This window comes from Lagenorhynchus albirostris, chromosome 4 (assembly GCF_949774975.1).
Source record: "Lagenorhynchus albirostris chromosome 4, mLagAlb1.1, whole genome shotgun sequence".
Lineage (NCBI taxonomy): Eukaryota > Metazoa > Chordata > Mammalia > Artiodactyla > Delphinidae > Lagenorhynchus > Lagenorhynchus albirostris.
In genome coordinates, this window is record NC_083098.1 from 62,709,861 (window position 1) to 62,737,098 (window position 27,238).

General features: G+C 36.9%; 1 protein-coding gene and 1 long non-coding RNA gene across 3 annotated transcripts in view; one reads left to right on the top strand and one right to left on the bottom strand.

Annotated features, from left to right (window-relative positions):
* The window catches only part of TMPRSS11D (transmembrane serine protease 11D), a 72,092-nt gene extending 57,814 nt beyond the window's left edge, over positions 1-14,278 (top strand). For both annotated transcript variants that reach the window (XM_060148079.1, XM_060148078.1), the window contains exons 6-10: positions 3,204-3,242; positions 5,902-6,079; positions 8,427-8,686; positions 9,799-9,941; positions 13,719-14,278. In XM_060148079.1, coding sequence (XP_060004062.1) covers positions 3,204-3,242; positions 5,902-6,079; positions 8,427-8,686; positions 9,799-9,941; positions 13,719-13,880 — 782 coding nt within the window. In that variant the 3' untranslated portion in view covers positions 13,881-14,278. The remainder of the gene's footprint in view (positions 1-3,203; positions 3,243-5,901; positions 6,080-8,426; positions 8,687-9,798; positions 9,942-13,718) is intronic.
* The window catches only part of LOC132519806 (uncharacterized), a 111,725-nt gene that overhangs the window by 64,978 nt on the left and 19,509 nt on the right, over positions 1-27,238 (bottom strand). The window lies entirely within an intron of this gene.

Here is a 27,238-nt window from a genome sequence, read left to right on the forward strand (position 1 = left end):
CTTTTTCCCTTGGAATTAAACTTTATGAAAACAATGTATTATGATGCTAACTATAATATATAGCTCTCCAATATAAAATATTCTAAAGTTTTAAAGAATCATTTAGCATTCATTTAGTAAGTTTTATTTGCTAAAAATTCTTTATTATTTTTCCCTCTCCACCCTCCTTGTAAGGGATGTTGCTGTCAGATGTTCAATTTGTAGGTATGTTATAAGAATGGTAAATAGCTGTTCAAGGTCAGAGAACAATTTAATTAAGGATCTATCTCCCTGAGAACAGAGCATGCAATTGGAAGGTGTCTGGTAAATACTCGTAGAATAAAGAAGGAAATTAGAAGATTTAACAATATCCCTACCTCCTCTCTGAAAATCCTCTCTACTTCTGCCTAGAATGGAATCTACTTCCATTGTTTTTCATCCCTATTGCTATCACTCTGGTCTAAGCCAACATCATTTCTTACTTGAACTACAGCCCTAGCCTCCAAGCTACTCTGCTTCTATACTTTCTTGGCCCTTTCCAATGTATTGTACACATACTGATCAAGGAAATATTTTAAAATATAAATACAATCTTACTTAAAGGCTCCCATGGCTTCCCACAAAACAAAACAAAAATAAAAACAAAACATAAACACCACATGTAAGAAGAATACCATATTTCCTGGCTTACCCAGGACAGTCCTGGGTTCATGCCAATTGTCCAAGAACCATTATTAATATTAGCCTTTACGTTTTCTGGTTTGGACAATAAATGATATGGTGATCTCATCTAAAGCACTGTATGATCTGGTTCATACTTACCCCTCTAGCCATTTATTATACCATTCTCTTTCTCATGCACCACAATCTGGCCACACCTTCACTTTCTCTGTTTGCAAAAATTCTCTCCCTCTTGCCTCAGGGCCTTTGCATACATTATTCCAGTTTCTTATAACACAGGTTAGATCACCCCCTTGCATCTGTCAAGTATCATCTGAATCATTTCTTTCTAATGTAAGTCTTTTCTAACTTCCAGTACTAAATTATTTACCTCTGTCATACACACCTTCATTTTCCTTCACAGCGTTTATCACAATTGAAACTATAATATTATTTCTGTGTCTTCATCCTACTCTGTAAGTTTTCTAAAAAGGATCAGTCTGCCTTGTTCATCCTACTGTCCTTCTACTACCCAGTGTCTAGCACATAATAAGTACTCCATTAATATTTTTGCATGACTTTAAAAAAAAAAGGAATTACTTAATATATGCATAGAATTTAAGGACACTCCTTCAACTCTGTCATGTACTGCTAGCTTAAGAAACCATGATTCCCCTCATAATAAGCTCACAATTAAGGGATTTTGGTGGCTCCCACATTGGACTGGTAGTTAATCAGCAAATACCTGTTATAGTTTTACTAGTTGTTAAAATATTGAAATTCTTTCCTATCTGTTGGTAAATAACCACTGCACCAGGCCTACAAAGGTGCCTCCCCAACCCCTCCAAATTCTCCCATCCCTCTCCTCCCCTTGCAACTACAGCATTAATGCTTAGCACAGCAAGGACTTCCAAGACACTGATCCAGCTCCATGGGTGGCTGTGTCCTTCCTGACTAGCTGATGCTCATGCATTACAGTTTGTTAATCCTCACAACAACCACGTGTTATAGATCCTTCTATTGTCCCCACTCAGAAAAGATAGATAATTGCCCAGGGCATACAGGCAGCATGTAGGGGAGCCAGTATTGAAATAAAGTCTTTCTTGCTCAAAGAATGAAAAGGAATGGTCAGCTCTTTTTATTTCCTTTCTCCAAAAGGATGTTTTGCCTCCTCTAACACTTACAAAGCAGGTGTGATACCCAAGCCCTGTGAAACTTCTGGCAGCAAAAAAGTTTGTTTAAGTTGACTTTAGAGAACATGAACACCTGTCTGAGAGGTTTAGATTTATCTTATAGGAAATAAGAAGCTGATTTCTCATTAAAAGATTTCAAGCAGAGAAGAATATACTCTGATATGATCTACATTTTTAGAAATGTCAGTCTGGTAAAGTAGAGGTGGATGCATTAAAAAGGGAAAAAGTGGAGGCAGGGAATAGGTGTCAAATGATGAAAGTATGAACTAAAGTAGTAGCCAAAGGGAGGGGGAAGATGGTGCTAATGCAAAGGATCGTTAGAGGGTAGAAGGTACAAAATCTGGAAAGCAATAAGATGTAGGAAATGATGAGAAAGGAGGAGTTAGAGACCATTTCAGATTTCTAGCTATTGGTGGAAGTGGTGTCATTTACTAAAGGAGGAAATATACGTAGCAAATTTGGAGTAAAATTTGGTGACATTGAGTTTGAGATGGCTGTAGCACATGCAGAGAAAACTGTTCTATAAGTAGACATTAAACTGGAATATACAAACTGTCACCATCTGGCACCAACATATTTTCCTTTCTGTGCTCTCCCACCACTTCCCTACATGCAACACCTGTATTAGCTCTACTGACTTTATTGCTCCACAAACATCTTACACCTCCATGCATTTGTGCCCACTATATCTCTCATCTGGAATGCCTTTTCACCTCTTGCCTGCCTGAAAAACTCCTTTTAGGTATTCAAAATACAACTCAAATGTTATTTTCATCATGATAACATCTGTGAACCAGAATCACTAGTAACTCTCTCCTTTATCCTCTCTACTTCACACTTAAATTTATTTGAATGATTTCTTGATCAATTTCTACCTATAAATTATGTGATGGCAGACCCCCTATATTTTGTTATACCTGCAGTACTACAAATAGTATCAGTAAAGTAACACAGATATGGTTATATGTACATAAATATATATTAGAAAAGAATGAAAAATTAACTTCCCTTATAGCATTTACTACATTGTATCTCCATGACTATGTTGCTGTCTTCCCAAGTAAACTGAGTGACTTGAGAGCAGAAATATCTTTTAAATAACTTTTAACTATCTTTTAAGCATTTGATGAGAAATTAAAGCACAAACTTTAATGTACAAACAATAAATTGAGGGAATATTATAAACAGTTTTCTGAAGCCCATGACTCAGATTCTTTCACCGGTTCTGATGGAGTCAAGGAGTCTATTTTAGCAGTCCTCTAAATGATTCTGATTATGGTTGTCTGAGGACTACACGTTAAGAAATTAAGGTCAAATGGTATATAGTCCTTTTTGTATTGATCTTACTCTCTCTCTCTTTTTTAACACCAGAAATAACTCACAAGGATACAGAAGATATTTTAACTAAAGGTAAGCTTTTAAATTACTTTGTAAATGTGGTTTACCAAAATAAAAAGAGTAAATGTTCAAGTGATTTGTAGTCTTTGCCAAGGCAGTGTCTATTGAGATGGTATCCTTATTCTTAGTTCACTCATGTGGGTTGTTGTTGAGATAAGATATTGCTGATTCTGTTGGCCTATGAAGTAATGTTTAAGTTTTCCCCTCCTTTTAGAAGGAAGAAGTAGCAATGCCATTCCACCACTCTGTATCAAGTTTGGTCTCATTAAGGTTTTCTTGGCAGCTTTGGGAAGTTTTTCCTGCCCTGGTTCCATGGCAGCATTTCAGTAGACTTGCAAATTATGTTTAGTTGCATCATTTATATGCCTTCTCCTAACCACCAGAATAGCTTGCTTTGTTGTGGATTTAAGTTAATCATAAACTATAATAAAAAAAATTACAAAAAGCAATATGAGTTTTATGTCTATAACATATTAGAAAAGTCACTGCTTTCCAATGTCCTTAGGTATACTCTCAGGCTAGGATAGCAGAAATATAGCCCTTAGAAAACAGCAGTTTACTTCTCTGGCTAATAAAAGGTAGTTATAAATTAGTTCAATATATCTTGATAGCTGGCCTATCTCACATACTTAAGTGATGTTATAAGTTAATGCTTCTTCCTCTGTGGGTGTTTTTCAACTTCACTATATATTTAATTCATGCTTCTTTTTCATTAAAATGTGCTTATATAATTTACTAGAGAATTTGGTTGGAGAATGTAGCAAAGGAACCTATATTCCATGTATATTCTTACTGGAAGTCTAGTCCTCCTCTATCTGGGAGATCTGTTAGAAAAAATACCTTTGGATGGTGTCCTATTGAAGCAATGTCACTACTTCAGAGCTGGTCCAGCAATAGAAACTGTTGGTGGTGATTTACCTCTAATTTCTCAGTAATAGACTAAACAAGAGAAAATAAACCATGGGAGTGGGAGTTAAGAGGAGTTGAGTGATCCAGCCCACTCCAGGCCGTTTCAGCTTTGACCATTAGAGAGTCATGGGCTCTCTTAAAATATTTAAATAAACCTCATCTAGATACTTAGAAACCTTCAGTTACCCTCAAGAATATTCTGTGGACCTAAAGTAACTCCTTTTCCAGGGCACATTTGGTAAGATAGAGTCAGTTGCAGATGTGGACTGAACTGTCCACAATGAACTGAATTACCACTATAGAGTCTTCATGATGAGAGCAGTTTCCCTCCAACTTCATTGTGCACATGAATCACTTGTTAAAACACAGCTTCTAGTAAGTTCTGAGAACATAATGCCCAGCTTGGTGACTACAGTTAGTAATATGGTATTGTACACTTGAAAGTTGCTGAGAGTAGATCATAAGTATTCCCGTCACACTTACACACACACAAAAAAAAGAGAACTATGTGAGGTGTTAGATGTGTTAAATATCTTGAACTTGGCAATCATTCTACAATGTATATGTATATGTATATCAAATCATCGCACTGTATACTTTAAATATATATACATTGTATCAATATTTGTCAATTATTCCTTAATAAAGTTGGAGGAAAAAAAATGCAGCTTTTGATTTGTTCCCTGATGTGAGTCTGAGAGTCAACATTTTTTTTTCTGTCATCGCTGTTCATCTTTACTGTGGGACAACTGACAAATAAAATTACAAGATATTTAAAGTGTACAATGTCATGATTTGATACATGTATACATTATGAAAAGATTCCCCTCATCCAGCTAATTAACACATTCATCACCTCACGTATTTATCACCTCCCTCCTTTTTTATTTTTTTAGCGAGAACTCAGCAAATTTGCTACTCTCAGCAAATTTCAATTATACAATACACTGTTGTCAACTATAGTCACTATGTTATACATTAGATTCTCAGACCTTATTCATCTTACAGCTGAAAGTTTATACCCTTTTACCAAACTCTCCCTATTCCTCCGACCCGCTGGCCACCACTTTCTACTGTTTCTAGGAGTTCAACTTTAATTTGCACATATGGGTCATACCATGCAGTATTTGTCTTTGTCTGGAAAATTCCCTTAGCACAATACCCTACAGTTACATCCATGTTGCTGCAAGTGACAGGATTTCCTTCTTTTTTAAGGCTGAATAACATTCCTGTGTGTGTGTGCATGCTTGTGTGCATGCTTATGTGCACATATATACCACTATTTCTTGATCCACTCATCTACTGACAGACACTTAGGTTGTTTCTACACAGAGCCAACATTTCTAACAAGTTCCTAGGGGAGGCCCGTGCTGCAGATCCACAGACCACACTTTGAGTAGCAAGGCTACTGAGAAGATGGAAATTTCCCAGGGAACCTGTGGCCTGAACTGGTGCCTCCAGCACTGACCTATCTTAACCCCCACTCATGAGGAATTCCAGAGAACTCTGAAGCTGCTCCAGAATTTGAAACCTCCATGCCAATTAAGTTCAGCAATGTTCTCTAAAATGCAGTCTATAGGCAACAGTCACATAAGTACTCTAAAAATATAACATATTGATCATGCTTTTGGAAAGCCTAGCATGCCGTGGGAAAGAATACATAAGAGACATAAAAATCATAAATGATGGTGAAATTCTTAAAGCATCTGCCAAGTGTAAGAATCATGATCTTCTCAGCACATTAATTCCCTTTTCCCATTAGAATGTGGGGTCCGTCCAGACCTAATATCATTGTCTGCTGAGAGAATCATAGGAGGCACTAAAGCTAAGGAAGGAGACTGGCCATGGCAAGTCAGTTTACAGTGGGGTAATCTTCACCACTGCGGAGGTGTCTTCATCAGTAAAGAGTGGATCCTGACAGCAGCTCACTGCTTCAAAAGGTAAGACCACAGTTAACTACCCATCTTGGCATACCTTAGTTGTCTCAATTAATAGTTACATCTGTGTTAGAGGGTATCAATCAATCACACTTTATGCATAAAAAAACTGATCATTAGCGATATTAAATAACTTGCCCTGAATAACACTGCCAATATGCGACACAGCCAAGATTCAAATCTAAATTCAACTGGTTCCAAAACCATGCTCTTATTCATTTGCTGAAAGAAAGGAAAGGAAGGGATGGAGGCTGACAGGGAAGAAAGAAGAGTATCTTTTGCAATCTTCACTATAAAGACCCTGAGGCAAAAGAAGTTTAATATAAAAATTCATGTATTTTCTTGTTGTCAAATATTTTTTCTTTAGAATTTTTAACTAGCATTTACTCCTTTGCAAGCTACTGTACCTCATGAAAGTATCTCCTGGATATATAATTTCTATTTTCCGTATAACTCCACTATCTAAACTCCACAAAACCCTCAAATTATTTGGTTACATTTTGCTTTTATTCAACCTTAAAAGCATGTTGCATTAATCAACCTTCCAATTCATAGATCCTTATTTTCATCAGTTTGTACAAGACCTTTCTCTCCTTTTTATTTTTCTCCTGTCATACCTGTATTCCACTACTACTACCTTCCCTGCCCCCATAGGCCTCACATAAATATTTGACATGTCTTTAAATATGCAGTTACCTGCAAAACCTTTGGGGGGGGGTGTGTGTCTTTAATTTATATAAGTGGCATTGTGTATAAGTCTCATATTTCCTTACTGTTTTTGCTCAATCCTGGGAATTTTAATCTGGTCCACCACTGCATCCACCATATCCCTTCATCCAGCTAGGTTGCTCCAACTTCCCACTGCCACAAAGAACAGCACATATACACTTTCTCTCATGCCTTCATATGTGCCTCTCTATAAACCTTCAAGAATTTCTCTGACATACATACCCAGAAGTATATATACAGTGTGCTAAATACACTACAATGCTTTCCAGAATTTTACATCTTCACATGTAATGCAAAAGAGTTCAAACTTCTTTCTCACCAACACAATACTATTCTTTTTCAATTTTTTGTCATTCTTATGAATATACATTAGATGCCCATTATTGTTATAATTTCCATTTCTCTGCTTATTAGTGAGTTTGAGTATCTTTTCATATGTCTACTGGCTGTTTGGGCTTCTCCCATGAAATGCCTATTAATATTTTTTGCTCATTGTATAATGGTTTCTCCCTCCATTTATTGCTGGTTTACAGACTTCTGTATATTCTACAAAAATTTTAGATATTAAACATTGCAAGTCTTTTCTCATTCATCTGATAAATATGTCTATGGTACAGTTAATTTTGTTTTCAGTTTTTTTATGTCTTTTAACTTTATTTTTTATTCTACATACTTTTTATTGAAGTATAGTTGATACACAATATTATATACTATAGGTGTACAGTATAGTAATTCACAATTTTTAAAGGTTATACTCCATTTATTATAAAATGTTGGCTATATTCCCTGCATTGTACCATATCCTTGTAGCTTATTTATTTTATATATAATAGTTTGTACCTCTTAATCCCCTAGACCTATCTTGCCCCTACCCCCTCTCTCTCCCTCTAGTAACCATTAGTTTGTTCTCTATACATGATACACTTAATTTTGATCTCATGAAATTCATCCATTCTTAACTGTATGGTTTGTATTTTGGGAGTCCCTAAAAAGTCCCTATTCCTAGGTCAGCAAGATAATGCCTTATATTTTTTTTATATTAGTGCTCTCTCTCTCTTTCTCTTTCTCTCTCTCTCTCTCTCTCTCTCTCTCTGTATGAATACATACACACACACACACCCCAAAATCTTCAAGAAGCATCACACTTAGTACAGAAAAATCATTCGTCAATTAGTAAGACAAGGAGCCCCTTATCATCACTACTATTTAAATGGAACTTCTGGCTAAAGGAAAGGAAAAAAATAACAGTTGGAAGGAAAGAGTTAAAACTAAAGTGAACATTATTTCAGACTTCTTAGTTGCTTGAATGGAAAGATGTAGAAAAGGGAGAAATCAAAGAAAAGTTTTGTGTTATACTAGTGTTCATCAAAGTGTCAGTATATCCTTATTGGAATAATAGAACACCAGGACGTTCATCACCCCAAGATATGTTTTCTAAAATATTTCTGTTTCTTTAGACAAATGATCACTCATTGTACCAGTAAAGAATTAAAGAAATAGATCACAAAGAAATGTTGGTCGAATACTTCCTAGATTGGGGGTGGAGGGGACAAACACAAAAACCAAATATTTGAAATTCTCACAAGTTCTCTATTCAAATAACATGTTTTCATATTTTTAGCCGCTCTGATACTCTTCAATGGACTGTCACCTTTGGTATTTCCACAATATTTCCTAAAGAGAAAAGAAGAATAAGGACTATTTTAATCCATAACAATTATAACCCTGAAACTCATGAAAATGATATTGCACTTCTACAACTTGATAGAGAAGTCACCTTTACCAGAAATATCCGTACAGTGTGCCTCCCAGATGCTAGCCAGAATATTCTACCTGGTTCCCCTGCTTATGTAACAGGATGGGGCTCTCAAAGATACAGCGGTGAGTATCTCAGGAAAAAATAAAACAAAAACAACAGCAATATCTCCTGGTACTTGCTAGTACGCATTTTTTTTAATTAAGGAACACCTGAAGGGTAGGTTCTATGGACAGAACCATGCTACAGTCTGGTCATCCTAAGATCTAACTAGAGTTCCTTCAGCAAATCAAAGCAATGTCCCTAGAAACTATACAGAATTCTCACACACAGTAATACGAAAATGTAAAAGCAAGTGATACAGAAACATGAGTTCTTCTATGACCCAGAGACTCTACAGACTTGAATGGCTCCCCTATAAAGAAAATTTTAAAAATTTGTAAGAGGATTTAGATAGGTATTCTCTACGGGTTTTAAGGTATTCTGAAGTGAAAGAAATCCTGCCTTCAGAACAAGAAACTCTGTGTGTACATAAGTATTGTTCACGCTTATTTATGAAGCAAATAAAATGAGAAAAAGAAATAAGGGTGACATGAAAGAGCAAATATAGCCAAGGGGAAAATGAGTATCAGCTAGGGAGTGGAAGGATAGCATTAACAATATCCATGGGTTTCTAACTATTTTGTAGATCATGTCTCCAAGAAACAAAACAAAGGCTGAATTGTCCTAGAAAATATTTCATTGTGTTTTCATGGCCCAAAGTAATCTGGTGTAGTAAATAAAATCTGTGCCAATCACAAAAACGGCAGTGCCATATTGAAGGAATATCAATATAAAATAAATTCATTCTTTAGTCGTGAAACAAGATTTGTTTCTCTTTTGTTACTATATTAAAGGTTAGTTAATATTTAATTTTCTAATTCTAAGTTAGTCAGTGGATATTTCAAAATCTACTAGTCAATTTTAAGTAAGCAGATTTTTCCCCCTCTTAAGGTCTAAGGGGCACTGTATCACAAACCTAAAGCAAAAAAAGAAAAAAACCAATCTATGTAAAGGGGTAATCCATCTCTACTATGGAAATCTTTGCTGAGAAAAAACTACTAGTACATTTTCAATAGCCTTCTTTGCTGAATAAGAGATAATGTTTGGAGTACAATTATTCCTTCCTATATTCACCATAGAATCATTAAGTTATCCACCCTGAAGTCCATTTTCATTCTGCTTTTATACTTAACAGGCAGCCAAGTTCCAGATCTACAACAAGCACGGGTCAATATAATAAGTAATAATGTATGTAATAAACCATCTAGTTATAATGGAGCCATCCTGCCTGGAATGCTATGTGCTGGACTATCTCGAGGTGGAGTAGATGCATGCCAGGTAAGTTCAAGACAATGTTATCCACGTCATCAGCCAAGTTTATAAGCACTTACTAGCATGTCTTATTGTGATAGACAGAGAGGTATCATTATAATATACAGCCCTGATCCTCTAAAAATGTATGGTCTAGATTTTACAGATTCTTATATGAAGTTGATCTATCATGAAACACTGATTCTGAGAAGCCAAGTTGCGAAGTGGTTAACTATCAAGCTCAAGAACGAGACAGACCCGGGTTTGAATTCCTTAACCTCTATTACCAATCCTTTCATCTATAAAATCGGGATAAGAATAGTATCTAACTTTTTAGGTACCACTAAAGATTAGATGGAGATTAAATATGTCAGGCACGCACTAAGCAAGAAAGCTCAGCTATCTCAACTATTTCTACTGTTGTCAACCTAGACCATGATCACTGACATCAATAACTTTCACCTCAACCTTCTACTATGAAGACTTAAATAAATCACTCATCTAAGAGTTGTAGATAATTGATTTTAAAAATATAAATAACACCTGAATATCAGCACCTTGAAGATAAAAAATTTATACAAAGAGCTTAGTTACCTGAGTCACCATAGCTCCCATAATTGTTAAATAGCACTAATGAAGGAAAAAAAAAAACTATTTAGATCTACTTTGTAATTTTCAACCAAATATAAAAACACTAACAATAAATATGAATTCTTACTCCAATGTAATAAGATATTTTTTTGGAAGGTATGTTGCTATTTATTTATTTATTTTTAATAGATCTTTACTGTAGCATAATTGCTTCACAATACTGTGTTAGTTTCTGTTGCATAACAAAGAGAGAGAATCAGCCATATGCATACACGTGTCCCCATATCCCTTCCCTCTTGAGCCTCCCTCCCATCTTCCCTATCCCACCCTTCTAGGTCATCGCAAAGCACAGAGCCGGTCTCCCTGTGCTATGCTGCTGCTTCCTACCAGCCAACTATTTTACATCCGGTAGTGTACATATGTCGATGTTACTCTCACTTCGGCCCAGCTTCGCCCTCCCACCCCATGTCATCAAGTCCATTCTCTTTGCCTCTTTATTCCTGCCCTGCAACTAGTTCACCAGTACTTCTTTTTTTTTTTAGATTTCATATATATGCATTAGCATACAGTATTTGTTTTTCTCTTAGAATAAGATTTTAATCCTAAATTTTTAATTAAACTATCTAAACAACTGATGTGGTTATATTTTTTAATAGATTTTATTCCTATGTCTAAAACCCAACCCCATACAGTAACAGCAACAACTACTTAGTATCCAAAATTACATTTTTGGAATTAAGAAAAATCAATCTGTTTTTTTTTTTTTTTTTGGTACGCGGGCCTCTCACTGTTGTGGCCTCTCCTGTTGCGGAGCACAGGCTCCGGATGCGCAGGCTCAGCAGCCATGGCTCACGGGCCCAGCCGCTCCGTGGCATGTGGGATCCTCCCAGACCAGGGCACGAACCCGTGTCCCCTGCATTGGCAGGCGGACTCTCAACCACTGTGCCACCAGGGAAGCCCCAATCTGTTTTCTTGATGAATCTGCTACTGCTTTCCTGACTGAATCATAAGCAGAAAAATGAGGTTTATTCTTTCCTTAAACATTGCTGACTTTTATATTTAGTGCTTACATTCTTGAAAAAGAGGATAAGTAGTAGTTCTTACATAGTTTTGGCAAAGACCCCAATCCATTTCCCCAAAATGAAACATTTTTCTTGACTACAAGCTGTGTGGGGGTGGAGGGGAATTGTTTATCAATTTTCAAGACACTGTTAATTACCCACTGGTTTTTATTCACTTTAAGTGGAGATGTCTTGATGGTAGGGAATGCTTCTTGTTCCCCTTCCCATTTTCTTTTCTATTGCTAGCCCTGTAACAACAAATTCTCAACTTTCATAGTAGTTTTACAAAGAATTCACCAATCAAGTAAGCAACAAACCTTTACACGATAATTTCAGATCTACTAAGAGCATTAATTAGAACTGACTTAAGGATATACATGAGATATAAAAGGGTGTTTATTCATGCTTTACTCATGACACACTTTACCTTCTGCATATACAGATTCTGCTCTTCCTCCAAGCTCAGTTCAGGCCATAACTCACCAAGAAACTTTCCTGTGTGTTCCACTCTGGGTCTCACTGATTTTCAGCTGAAATACTATATATAATACATAGAGTTTATGCCTCAAAAAAATAGCACTTTACATAAGAGCTTATGAGATCCTGTTTGTTTTTGTTCATTTATTTTTTTTAATTGCATTATTTACTTTTTATGTGCCAGACTCTGTGCTTACACAGTATCACCTGAACTCAGCAAGTCTATGGTCTAGAAGAGAGACCACAGGCTCAGATATCTGCCCAATCAGGCAGTGAAGCTGCCCAGATATAGGAAAAATTACATGTCCCACTTAGTTTAATATTTGCTTGCCCACTCTTGGTAAGACATTATGCAAAGAAATCTCTTACTATAGAAGAAGTAGAAGAAAAACACAATGATGGGAGAGTGCTGAGAACTGGTAAACTGGAGCACATGTGCAACATCTAAAGGAGGCAGATGCCAATCACCTCCATGCAGTGCTTGCTATCAAGCTGGTAATTCAGACACTAACCCTTCTCCCCATCTAAACCAGTAATTAAGTAGGCATGGAAGAACTAGCTACTATTAAGAGCAGTCAAATGAACAGCAAACTATTCTAGAAGCATACTTGGTAATAACAGCTGAGTTTTATTAGTACTATTTACTAGGCTATACTCAGATTGCTACGCATGTTAAACTCATTTAAACACATTAAAATATTATTTACAGATGAGGAAGCTGAGGTACAAAGGGCTATTAAGTAGCTTACTGAAAATCATATAGCTAGTAAGTAGAGGATTCAAACCTATGCTAACTCCAGAACCCACAGACTTAACCCATTATACAGCATGTAAGATATCCTAATTTTTCTCCCCAAATAGATTATTACATGCACAGATATTTAGTTGGTTGGCTTATTATTATAATTTGCTGGTAAATATTTCATACGGAGTGTTTTACTCATTGCCATATAAATTTCTATTATTCACCCAAAGAATACTTTTTGATACACTGTATATCAAACACCATGCATTGTGCTATGAATAGGAAGATAAGTGAGATTTCTAAAAACTTATTCATTCAACAGACATTTTCTTAGCATTTCCTTTGGGCTAGAGGCTTAGCATATAGCAGTGTCCAGAATATGTATGCCCCCTTCCCTTATGGACCTTACAGTAAAGCCTGAAAAACAGACACTGAACAAGTATCATAAATGCAATGAGAGTTGCAGAGATGTGCAGCTGCTACAACTAGGGGAGCTAATCCAGTGGGAGTAAGTTCAAACAGGCACACAAATGTGCACGTACAAAATAATGAAGCAGCAGTGAAAGTACCCACAGGATGTGGGAATGCAGGCAGTGAAAAACTAATCTAGCCCAAAGCTGGAAGCGGTGACAGTGGGGAGGAAAGGTGCAGGTGAGGGATGGCACCCTGAAGGAGGTGAGCCTGGAATGAGTAGCACACTGGTGGAGTCTGGAAAATATGCTTCTCATCTTCTCACAGTTGCTGAAGGAGCAACACGTGTACTTGGAAGATTTTGTTAATTTTTGCGTGACTTGGTATTTAGTATTTCAACAGGAAATGTCAGACTAACTTTACTGTTATACTGGATGTGACTTCTACTGCCATAGAAGTAAACTCAATACTTTGGCATTGTTTTCACACTTAAATAATCAATCTTTCTGTTTCCTTCAGGGGGACTCTGGTGGCCCACTAGTACAAGAAGACGCACGGCAGCTCTGGTTCCTTGTGGGGATAGTAAGCTGGGGGTATCAGTGTGCTCTGCCAGATAAGCCAGGGGTGTATACTCTAGTGACAGCCTACCGTGAATGGATCCACGAACAAGCTGGGATCTAGTGCAATAAATAACATCTCTGTTGCAGAGTCTGAATGCAGTTGTGCCTGTCTAAAATTCTAAAACTTTTCAGCTGCAAAAAGAAACAAAGTGCTCTATTTTAACATTCTGTTACATAAATACTAAAGATTAAATACTATTTAACTTTTAGCTGTTACTATGGGTTTTATATTTTCTCAAGAAAATTATATGAATGTTGCATAGTAATGTGCCGGGGGAACACTGTAAACTAGTTATAGAGGTAACAATTATACTATACTTGTGATAACATAAATGCTAGTAGTGAGAGAAACAGATACCCTGAGAGTGGAAACTAAAGGAAACTGGGAAGAGTTGGTTTGCAAAAAAAACCCAAAAAGTTAAATAGCTTAATTTCAATAAAATTATCTTAATGAAGAAACTTTTCTCTCTCTCCTTCTTTCTCTTTCTCTTTCTCCCTCTCTCCTGCCCTCCCTCCCTTAAACACACACACACACACACACACACACACACATGCACACACACACCAAAAGAACACAAATAAAATTTAACATTTAATGGCACAGCAATTTATACAGTCTGAATTATGATTGTTACTGAATTTTTACGGGATTCTAGCAGAGTTAAAGTTTGCTTATGCATGATCATCTATGTGTCAGAACTTCCTCATTCTAAAAGCTAACTTATGACACCTGGGTATCAGAACAACTACATGCATTGTGATGAAAACGTCTTGTATTTCCTCATGTAAAATTGTGAAGAGACCTACACTGAAATCACTTACTTTACAGAAGTTGAAAATTTAACCAACTCTGTGAAATGTACAAATAAATCATTGGTATACCTTACTTCAAATAAACTATTTTAAAATCATTTCTCTGCCTAAATATTTACGGAAGTTATGACTTACGAAGGACAATCCAAAACAATTTATTTAACTGGTTCTCAAACAAAAGAACGGCCAACTAGATTCTGAAGGCTTGGCACTTTCTGCTGCCTTATAATCAAGCTCTGTAACTAAAGCAAGCGTCCAGCTTGAAACTCCCTGGTTGCACCCTGTGAGGACAATATTAAACTGGCCATTCACAGTAAGCCTCAGGGGAGTGTGTTTGTGTATGGGTGTGTTGGTGTGTTTGTATGTGTGTGCATGTGCCTTCACATAATCATAAACATACTAGTTTATTTCTACACATTGAAAGCTATATAAAGGAACGTACTTATTTAGCAGAAAATAGAGCAAATTCAATTATTTATTGAAAATAAAATAGTAAATATTCATAGTTTTATGAAAAGATATTTGAACACCAGAAGAACACCTGTTTTAAGAGATTTTTTTTAATGTTCTGATGAGATCTGTCTTCTTGATAGCTAAGTAACTCCATGAAAGCAATTTTGAATATTTATGGAAGGCGTGGTGATTCATAAATCTTTTCAGTTCTTAAAAAAATCATTCTGGAAACTCTGGAAGAAACATTGTAGAACCTTAATTCAGTGCCAGGAAGAGTTATTAATACGAGGGAGAATCCTTTTCATCATAGAGAAAACACACAGATGAACCAATTTTTTTAAATGGCAAACAAAGTGAATATTTGATATTGAAACTAAATACTCCTGAGTTTAAAATAGTCAACAGAGCTAATAAAAAGGGAATTATTCAAGAAAGTTTAGAGCAAGCAATTGACTGTTTCACTCCTGGGAAGTCTTAATTACAGAGTGTAGATCATTCATTTGGCAAATTTATTGAGCCCTATATATTTCAGGCTCTCTACTATACTACTCTCTACTATACACTAATAAAACTAAGATAAACAAGACGTAGTCCCTGCCTTTAAGACACGCAATATATTGTATGACAGAAATATAATATAACGGAGGCAATGATAAAGAGTAGGATATTTATTATAGGATAACAAAAAAAGGGGGTAGTTCTAGAAGACTCAGGGAAAATATCTTATAATAATATCTAAAGTGAGTCTTCCAGACCATCAATTTGCCATGAACAATACTAATTACTGTGTGGTTAGAGAGAAGGGAGCTAAGAACTCCTAAGGTTATTTATTTAAATATGTCACAAGCTCTAATTTATACAATTCAATTCCTATTTTCCTATTTGCTAAACATTAATTTTCAAACAGAGACAAAATACAATTTTTTATGTCCACATAATCCAAATCTCAAAATCCAGTCCATTCTGCTTCTGATCAGTTTAATTAATCTCCTTTGGGGAAAACAGATCATCCCCACTTCCCTACATTTCTAGTGATTCATTTCTGTAAGAATCAGCTGTCTTTTGAAGGAACAGTTTTCTTATCATGAGAGATAATTAAGCAGAAGCTGGATAATAACCTGAAGAAATGTTTTAGAAGATTTCTGCAATGGGTCAGGCTTAAAAGCAGATTATTTCCATGGTGATTTCCAGACTAAGATTCTACCCATGATAAGCAAATAGTTTTGAGGGAGCATAACATCTGAGAAAAAGAAGAATTTCAGCATATTAGGATATCTGTTTGTTTAATCTGGTTCACAACCATGAAACAAATCATCAAGAGCAAAGAAATCAAACTGATCAAAATTCAAATTAAGCAGAAAACCATTCTGGAGAAAAAGAGAACTGAATGAAATGAGAAATTAATTCAAAAAGCAGACAGAGCTCAGGCATTTTCCTACCTCCAATCATACAACTTAGACTGAAATTACTTATGCAATAAAAATCTGTTGATATAGTATTAATAAAGGTTTTCTCCCTGCAAAATTCATCCATCTAACCATTCATTTTTTTACCCATTCATTTGTTTATCAATAGCTTTTGAGCACTGACAATTTGCCAGGCACTATTGTAGGCTAGCCAAGTCAACTTCAAGGAAAGAACAAGAAAGGCAGAGGAAGAAGCAAGTGTAAAAGTCCTGAGGTGACTACAAGTTTGTGGGTTTGAGGAACAGTAAGAAGTCAATGCGGCTAGAGCAAAACTAATATAAGAGAGACTAGTGTTTGAAGAGGTTGAAGAAATAAGCGTGGGGGCCATCTAAAGAAGTTTTGATTTTATTCTAAATGTGGAGGCAAAATTCTGAAGGGAAATTATATGATCAATTTTCTATTTTCTAAAGATTAAACTGGTGAAACCAAGGTTAATCATCAGTTAGATCCATTAAACCTGTAACCTGCCTTCACTAATCAAGCTCCCTTTAATTGTTACTACAAAAACGTGCATGCCCTCCAAGTGGCATGTAACCTTAAACAATAAGATGTTTGCCCAAGTTGTGTCCAGTTCAAGCTCCAGCCAATTAAGACTGGTTGGGACCACTGACCCTCCAACTGCGCATGCCTGAATGACCACTTGGTGACTTTTTAATGTCAGAGGGCTAGGTGTTCTCGCACCCTCAGAACACGCCAACCCCACCATTTTCTGACCATGAGTTCTGTGAAGAAGCCTGTAGCTTAGTTACACTTGTGCAGCACCATGATTACCTCACCTTTTTCTTATTTCCAATCATCTTTCCCCATGCTCCCCACACCTCAGACCACCCTGCTTCTTTATCCCATAAATATCCCAAGCCTCTCCCTCCTCCCTTTGGGGAGGCCGATTTGAGATTTTGTTCTCCCATCTCCTCACTTGGCTGTCTCATGAATATGAAACAGTCCCCCTAAAGCTGAGTTCCTCTGCTGAGTTTATGATTAACCTCTCTATCCAAAACTTGTTCCCTTTTTTGCCCCATACCTATTCCCCCTCAAGATTGAGAAGTATCAAAGAAAACGGGGGATTGACACTGAGAAGGACCCTACGGGGTCCTCCTAGCACAAAAGTCTTACCATGTCCCCTCTGTTTCTTGCTCATAGGCCTTCCCTGATTTCCAAAGAGCAGATTCAAACAGTTACTAATTAGGGAGGTTAGGGAATACAGAAACAAAGAAAAGCAGCGAAGAGAAAACTGTGCAGTGATAAAGTAGAATACTAGTTCCTCCTCAAAGTATATACACAACAATCTGATACTTTTCTTTGAGTTCCTTGACAGGAACTAAAGCCCTCACCCAGGTGGAGGTTGGTAACTTCAGGCTGAGCATAAGCACATTGACCCCAGACCACTTAGAACCAGAAGGCTGATGACTGAGATTCATGGACCACCACCCTGCTACCTTACCACCAACCAATCATGCATCCTGCAGCCCTCCCCCTAAGTTTGTCTTTAAAAATTCTTCCCGGAGCTTCCCTGGTGGTGCAGTGGTTGAGAATCTGCCTGCTAATGCAGGGGACGTGGGTTCGAGCCCTGGTCTGGGAGGATCCCACATGCCGTGGAGCAACTAGGCCCATGAGCCACAACTACTGAGCCTGCGTGTCTGGAGCCTGTGCTCCACAACAAGAGAGGCCGTGATAGTGAGAGGCCCACGCACCGCGATGAAGAGTGGCCCCCGCTTGCCACAACTAGAGAAAGCCCTCGCACAGAAACAAAGATGCAGCACAGCAAAAATAAATAAATTTAAAAAAAAAATTCTTCCCAGAAGACTATTGGGGAATTTGGGTGTTTGGGGCATGAGCCTCCCATACTCCTTGCTTGGCCCTTGCAATAAACCTTTCTCTGCCTCAAATTCCAATGTGTCAGCTTGTTTGGTCTCACTGTGCATCAGGCACACAAACTTGAGTTCAACAACAAATACACCCTTTCTCTGCTGCAACCCTCTGCAGTCTCAACGTTTGACTTGCTGTGCATCAGGCAAATGAACTTGGTTTGGTAGCACTGGCTACCCTAAAGAGAAAGAGCTACAAGAGGACAAAAGAAGGGAGATGAGTCAGAAGACTAATGCAGTAATCCAGGGAAAAGATGGGACTGACTTGGATTAAGGAGCTAACAAGATGGTGAAGATGGTGACAAATAGTGGAATTCAGAAAATATTTGTAGGGAGAAACAATAGGAATTTCTAATAGACTAGATTTAGGGACTGAGGGAAAGGAAGAGATCTAGGTTGACTCAAATTTTGGGCCTGAACCACTGAGATAGGAAATTTGGGAGGAGCAAGTTTGGGGTGTGGAGAAACTATAACAGTTTCTTTCTGAATCTGTTACGTTTGAAATTTGCAAGCAATAAGGTGAGGTAAACAACTATGAACGCACATCTGTAGCTCAGGGGAGGGACTGAGACCTGAAATATCTATCTGATGGCATTTACAATTTCAGGGAAGTAGGAGACAAAAGCCATATTGGATGACTAGAAGAGGGAGTGGGAAATGTAGCTTTTAGAAAATATAAGGAAATATCTTAATGATCAAGATATATTTTGATATCTAAAGAAGATGAGTGATTTTAGTATCAGAACAAAACGGGATTTAAAGGAAAGTTAAATTTGATTTTATTAAAATTAAGAACTTTCTATTCAAAAGACACTATTAAAGAATAAAAAGGTAAAATGAGAGTGAGAAGATATTTGCAATACACATGACAAATACCTTGTATCTAGAATGTGTAGGGAATGTGTACAGATCAAAAGGAAAAAGATAACTCAATAGAAAAATGGACAAATGATTGGAACAGGCATATCAGAACAAAAGAGAAATTTAAATGGCCAATAAATGTAAGACAAGGGGCTCAAGCTTATTAGAAATAAGGAAATGTAAAATAAAGCCACTGTAATATATCACAACTACACACTTACCAATGGATAAAAATGGAAAGTCTGAGGATATCAAGCACTGGTAAGGATGGAAGAGTGTAAATTGCTTTAACTTGGGAAAAAAATTGGCATTATCAAATAAAGGGTATCATATGCATATCCTATGATCTAGCAATTCTACTCCAAAGTGAATACTCTAGAAATGGGTGCACATGTGCAGGAATATTCAAAGCAGCATTATTCTTCATAGCCAAACAGTGGAACAACCAAATGTCCATCAACAATAAAATGAATAAATAAATCTTGTTATATTCATACAATGGAATACAATACAGCAACAAAAATGAATGGACTAGAGTCACACCTAACAACAAGGCTGAACTTTAAAAAACACAAAGTTAAACAAAAGAAGCCAGTCACTAAAGAATGCATACTATACTATTTGTTTAAAGGTCTACATTGTTTAGGAATTCATTCTTACTCATTAAAAGCTATTTTTTTAAAAAAGCAAGTAATTTATTACCAAAAAATACAAGACAATATTTACCTTTAGAGGAGAAAGGTGGAATTGTAATCACAAAGGGAAAGGCTGGTTTGTTAGTAAACTTCAATGGATATATGCTTTATAGCAAGCCATTAAGTTGTACGTTTATGTTTTACATGCTTTCCCGTATGTGTATTGTTTCTCACATCTCTGATGCAGAACATCTGTGGGCATTCCAAACATGGTGAGGGGAAGCAATCTATAATTCTCAGGTCATTCAGGAAAGAATCTTTGAAGGAAATATATGAAACTCTTTTTTTAAGGTATATATCATGACAGCAGAAAAAAAGCATTTTCTTTCTGTTCATGATCCACACTAATCTTTTAAAACTTGTTTTTATTTGAATTTTAAAGATCTAGCAGGATCGCCTATTAGTGTTAACATTGTTACTATACTTAAACATTTCTAATGTGCATGGTACTATTCAAATATTCGATTCTATTTCTTCCACAATTAGTTAATTTTCCTAAACTATAAGTTTTTGAGGGTAAAATAAAAAGATACATAAAATCCCATTTTTCAACAAGAGGCCAGATCAAATGATTCAGAGTTAAATTATTCATGTTAAATGATTCAGGTTAAATAATTGTACTTGAAATAATAAAAATGGTTTAATAAAAGGTTGTGCGTTTTGTTTGTTTGTAAACAGAAGATTTCTTGAACATTTCAAACAGCTTGTACTAATACACCCCTTCCTTAAAATCTCACCGAACTCCTTATTATAATAAAAATGTTCTTCAGTTGTGGGCCTTAACTCTTAAAAGAGTGGACAATCCCAGCGACTTGATACATCCTCTGAACTCCCCCTAACCACTGCCTCCAATAAAACTCCCTTGATGGAAGGAAAGAAAACTAAAGCTTCCATACATATCAATGCAATGAAAGCAGATGCTGAGAGGAAAGGTACAAAAGGTACTGGTAAAATCTTCTGGGTTTCAAGTGAGTCAGCCAGAAGTAGTGTTCTATTACAGTTTTTAAACTACTGTAGCTTTTTCTGAATTTTTAAACTTCCTTTCTAGTTCTAATGCTGTCCTAACTCAACACCTCTCATACTCATATGGGCCACTTGAAAAAAACCCTGCTTTTTGCTCCTTTAGTGATGATTTTATGCATCCTCACAGGGTAATTTCACTGACATTTTGTCGTCCTGAACAGGCTTAGGATGCAACCTTGTTTCTTTTCAACCTTAAATATATCACCTTCTCTCTACTTTTCACAGAGCAATTTTATGAGAAAGATATAAATTTGAATGAACTGTCAAAATCATAAGCAATAAAAATAGGATTATAAAGAACTCATCAACACTAGCTCCAAAGATGTTTATACCACACACTTGGACGAATTAAAAAAATAAAACACTTTAAAATTATCCTACAGATGTTAAGGTCTATATAATTATATTATTCTGGTTAAAAAAAAGAAATCTCCATTTGGTTTGTAGCACTTATCAGAACAAGAAAACTTTCTTCTTCTAAAACTCTGAAGATTTTTACAATCCCTTCTCTAGAACTTTTCTCTATAGAAGACTTGTCAAGCATGTCTTATATAAATCTACTGTAACTTCATTATTTTTCCAAACCTGGCTCAGGAAACATCAATTGCAAAATGAAATGCCCTTAAATTTAGGGCAACACTTACCCATGGTGTCGCCGGCAAAGCCCACTGGGGTCCCTGGGAAAAATTCGATGGAACCTAGGTGATAAGGTCTACTTTCTTTTGTGCTTAGTCTAGTTTCACTTGTCTATAGAAGCTGCGTGCAGAAGTCTTGCACCTAACACGCTGGGTTAGTACTCCCAGCATAGAAACGCCGTGCCGGACACTTCGGCGACTGTATGCAGAAGCACCACACACAACACGCCAGTCCAAGATGGCGGCAGAGGTCTGTGTTTATAGCGGCTGCGCCCGCCCGGCACTGTGATCTGGGCGTGAGCAGCACAGCTCCGCCCACCTCGCGAGAACTGCGCCCACCTGAGAGAACTCTGCCAGCTTATGAGAATCCTATAAAGCAACCCTGATGCCGGCCTGTCAGGGAGAACCGTTTACTCTAGAGCTGGAGCTCGAAACTCTCTGTTCTTGGATCCTAGAATAGCGCTTTCCTTTGCTTCTGAACCAAACTCCGTCTCATTATGTTGGTAAGACATCGGTCAGGAGGACCCTTGTTGGGGCCTGACTCCAAAGGGTCAGTAGCAATGGCGTGAGATTGAAACGAAGACTTCCTTTCTAGATACCCAGATGTAAGTGTGACTTTCATTTCTCTGTAGGTTCATATAATCTGTTAGATAAATGCCAGCTTAGAGATACAATTGTAGGGCTCAACTCAAGGGAAATTTTAAGGAAATTAGAATAACTCTTGCAGAGAAGGACCCCTCTAATTAGAGGGATTCTTCTACCCTGACTCAAAAATAAGATTTTTTTTTATTATACTCTTCTAAAATACGTTCTTAAATTTTAAAACTAAAATTGAAAATTTTTAAATAATAATTTAAAATTGGACCAAATAAACAGGCTCATAAATGAGACAAAGAAAAAGGAGGAATAAGAGATAGAGGGCCTATAGTCTATGACAATATTCTCCAGGATAATGTTTGCCTCAAGCAGACTTGATATCCAACACTTAAAGTATTTACTAATATGTGAGTATATATTTCAAATTACATACATATGGAAAAGTTTAATAGGATCCTACATTTTGACATATTGGATTTTAATTGTTCAAATAAGTTTTTAACATTTAAGAAAGCAAGATGTGTGTATGTATATTTACAGGTTAGGTTTCTTATAGAACTCAATAATAGTGAATGATATAATCATTGGGACTGAGGAAACAAAAATATATAGCAATTAACCTTATGACCAGTTTATGTCACAGGTTTCTCATGAGATTTACACAATCACACAGCAGATGTACACAGACTTTCCACAAAATTCTTTTCAATAGACTCTCAACCACTGAGCCACCAGGGAAGCCCCAAGTACTTTTTAAAGATTGAAATATCTTTATGTTTTATCCTTTGTGATTTTTCAAACTTTCCCTTCATTAAATGTCTGTTTGAAAACTAGACAGAAAAGTGCATAACATGTATTTTATACTTATTTTTAAAAGAGATCCAGTTTAAAGCAGAAACTAACACACCATTGTAAAGCAATTATACTCCAATAAAGATGTTTTTTTAAAAAAAAAGAGAGAGAGATCCATTTTAAAATTTCACCTGAAATGTTAAAAATGGCTATACATGGGGGCTTCCCTGGTGGCGCAGTGGTTGAGAGTCCGCCTGCCAATGCAGGGGACACGGGTTCGTGCCCCGGTCCGGGAAGATCCCACATGCCGTGGAGGGGCTGGGCCCGTGAGCCATGGCCGCTGAGCCTGCGCGTCTGGAGCCTGTGCTCTGCAACGGGAGAGGCCACAACAGTGAGAGGCCCGCGTACTCCAAAAAAAACAAAAAATGGCTATACATGAATAAGTCATAATTTTTTTTAATATACACTTTACAGGAATGTATTGTGTAAACGTTATAATAATGGAAAAGAATGAAAAGCTTTAAAAAAAAATCAGTGACTGGTAATAATATCAATTTTCACTTTCTCATATTCTCTTCCAGTTCTCATCCAAATATATGTATAATTTTACATTTTGGTTCCCAAACTGGCCCCTGTACACAGAAGGAAAGGACAGACTGAAGCAAGAGGCAGACCACCTCAGACTGGTAGGTGGCAATTTTAGTAAACAAGAGAACTCACACTCCAGGCTTGTCTTGGGTGGCCACAAGAAGAGCAAATCTCCACTCCTGTCCACCAAAATCTTTAAAGTTTACAGTATTTAGAGGGCTTAACTGAGCTCAGTCACATATACAGTCCAGATGATCTCAGCAACACATTGCTCTCTCAAGGCTGCGTCCTTGAAAATGGCTCCCACTATGGGAATAGTGGGAAGAACATACATCCCAAGGACAGGAGAGGGGCAAGGAGCCTCCAGTTGCCCAGGTCCAGCTTGTGAGTCAGCTGGCAGTCATGTCCTTTCCATGACCTCCTCCAACAATACAGAACAATTTTGTATTCTGCCTTATTCACTTTATATTTTATCTTTAACATTAGTTTATGCTGTTTCACGATAATTATCAAAAGGTTTTAGGTTTTTACTTACTTTATATGTCAATGTGTCCATTAATATTTACTTAAAAATTAGTTTTTAAATAATTCTCATCTAAATCCAATGATTGATTAGTTGATTTTTAATGATAGCTTTTAAAGTGGACACTTAGATTTATAATAATAAAAAAAGAGATACTTTTTGAAAGTGTTCTAGTGTACATCATCACAAATGTTAGATATATAGAGAAGACACTTTCAAACACATAAAATTATGGCATTTAAAAAGAAACTTAGAGTTGTAACTTCCATATAGCCCCTTTCTATGGAATCTTTCTTATATATAATTTTTTAAAGCTATGACCCTATGTTTTTCCTTGATACTCATTGCTTAAAAACTAATGCTTTTATGAAAACCCCCATTTTTCGCTTTTTAAAAAATTTTTAGTGAAGTATAGCTGCTGTACAATATTATATAAGTTACAGGTGTACAATATAGTGATTCACAATTTTTTAATTAATTTTTATTGGAGTATGGTTGCTTTACATATTCACAATTTTTAAAAAGGTTATACTCCATTTATAGTTACTATAAAATATTGGCTATATTTTCTGTGTTGTACAATATATCCTTGCAGCTTATTTTACACATAATAGTTTTTACCTCTTAATCCCCTACCCCTGAATTGCCCCTCCCCCCTTTCCTCTCCTCGTTGGTAACCACTAGTTTGTTCTCTAATCTGTGAGTCTAATTCTTTTTTGTTATATCCACTAGTTTTTTTTTGTTTGTTTGTTTGTTTTTTTTTTTTTTTTGGCGGTACGCGGGCCTCTCACTGTTGTGGCCTCTCCTGTTGCGGAGCACAGGCTCCGGACGCGCAGGCTCAGTGGCTCTGGCTCACGGGCCTAGCCGCTCCGCGGCACGTGGGATCTTCCCGGACCAGGACACGAACCCATGTCCCCTGCATCGGCAGGTGGACTCTCAACCACTGTGCCACCAGGGAAGCCCTGTTGTATTTTTTATATTCCACATGTAGGTGATATCATACAGTATTTATCTTTCCCTGTCTGACTTATTTCACTTAGCATAATACCCTCCAAATCCATCCATGTTGTTGCAAATGGCAAAATTTCATTCTTTTTTACGGCTGAGTAGTGTTCCATTGTATATACATACCACATCTTCTTTATCCATGCATCTGTTGATGGATACTTAGGTTGCTTCCGTATCTTGACAGTTGTAAATAATGCTACTATGAACATTGGGGTGCATGAATCTTTTCAAATTAGTGTGAAAACCCCTTTTAGTATGACTTAAAATCTGCCTTTTAAAGCTCATACTCAAACGTGCTTCTTTAGCTGGTATGATATTTTCTTGCCATAAACTCAAGTATACCCCCCAGAAAAGTAATTTTCTTAATTATTTCTCTTTCAAACTCCCATTCTGCCTAATGACTGCAGCTGTACACTCTATTTTTGGTAGATTTAGCCAATTCAGGCTTTTCTTAGGCAGTCTGGGGTTTTCTCAAGTGAGTTACCATACTCCTCCCTGTTCTCTAAGTTCCAGGTGACCCAGCTTACATAGTATCAAAGCACTGGGTTGAGGGGGCTGATCTACAGTCATAATCTGTCCAGACTGTCACCTCACTGGCGCAATCTACAGGTCAGTCAGCTTTCTCACACATTCATTTCTACACAGTGCTTAGAAGCATAGAATAAATAGACTATTATCCCCCACTCTTCTCAGTCACCATCACACTCATCAAGCCTACCTCAGGATCTCACTGCCTCAATACACTGTGAAGTCTCTCTATTCAAGGGCTTAAGCACCATGATGGCACAAAGAACTCAGGAAGGTGCAAGATCCCATGACTTTATGAACTTCAAATGATTAAGCAGTATATTTTGAGAAGCTCACATGGAAAAAGTAGGGACTGACCTAATCTTAAGGGATGAATAGATTTACATAGACAAGTGAGTAAGAAGAGCATACTAGATATTTTGAAGAAAAGTACAAAAGCCTAGCCTAGAATGCTCAAATAAATACAATTAAAGTAGAAATTGTTAAAGAATGCAAATGTTTCTGATCCAGGTCCTATTAATAATTGATACGAGAACCACCATTATGGTTTTTCATTCTGATACAAATATCATTACTCTGATGACCTTTACCTTTACATGTTTGGGAGGAAAAAAAGAGGGGAAGCACAGTTTAGAACAATGATTCTACTTGACCGTATAAGTTTGAATCTCTTTAACAAAGACTGTTACCCAAGGAAGCCTTCTCTCCCAGCATAACTGGATTTTCCCTTACTACGGGTCCCTGGCCTCTGGCAAATTCATTTTCTTCCAAGTGGCTAAACATTAGAATGTGTCAAACCTAGTCTTCACAGCACTATCTAAACTTGCTGCTAAGAACAAGAATGCTATCTAAAAATTTGAAAAATTACTGGTTAAACCCATGTATACTTTTAATAAAAAATCAACACCCTTTGGGTTTCAGGGAATGAAAAATTCTTTAATGAGTGCTAGTATTAGGGTAGCAGTAAAAATTTCAGGGAGGAATTCAGAAAGGATGATATGAGTCAAAGGAGACAAGTGTTATGTGTTGGAGAGCATTCAGATTCTGGTGGAGGGTGAGAACTTGGAGAGCCATTGGTCTTCCACCAAAAAGCAATAAAGAAACTGCCACACTCTAGGGAATAAGAATGGCAGCTGCTCTCTTTAGATTCACAAAATGCAAAACTAAATAAAGGCTGACTGTCCTTCTCAAACCATGTAAACATTGTTTCCTCAGTCACAACAACTGAGAGTTTTAACCTGGGTCATATGATTATTATTTATGGAACAGCATATATACAGCTCATGTTTTACTAATGTACAAATAGGAAATTCTCAGAAAGTACTTTGAAGATGAAAAGTTGTATAAGTGCTAAGTATTATCATTACACCATTATCATAAAACACATAAAAGTCACAGTATCTTGTAAGCTAAATGGGTGGAGAATGACTGTGCTGCACAGCACTCGGGGAGATGATGGCAAAGGGACAACCTCTGTGGAGAGAGCAGGCATGGACACCACCACAGAACAGGTGGGCTTAATGGGCTGGGCAGCAGGAGGGCTTGCCCTTGCTCCTCAGGGAAATTTTCTGA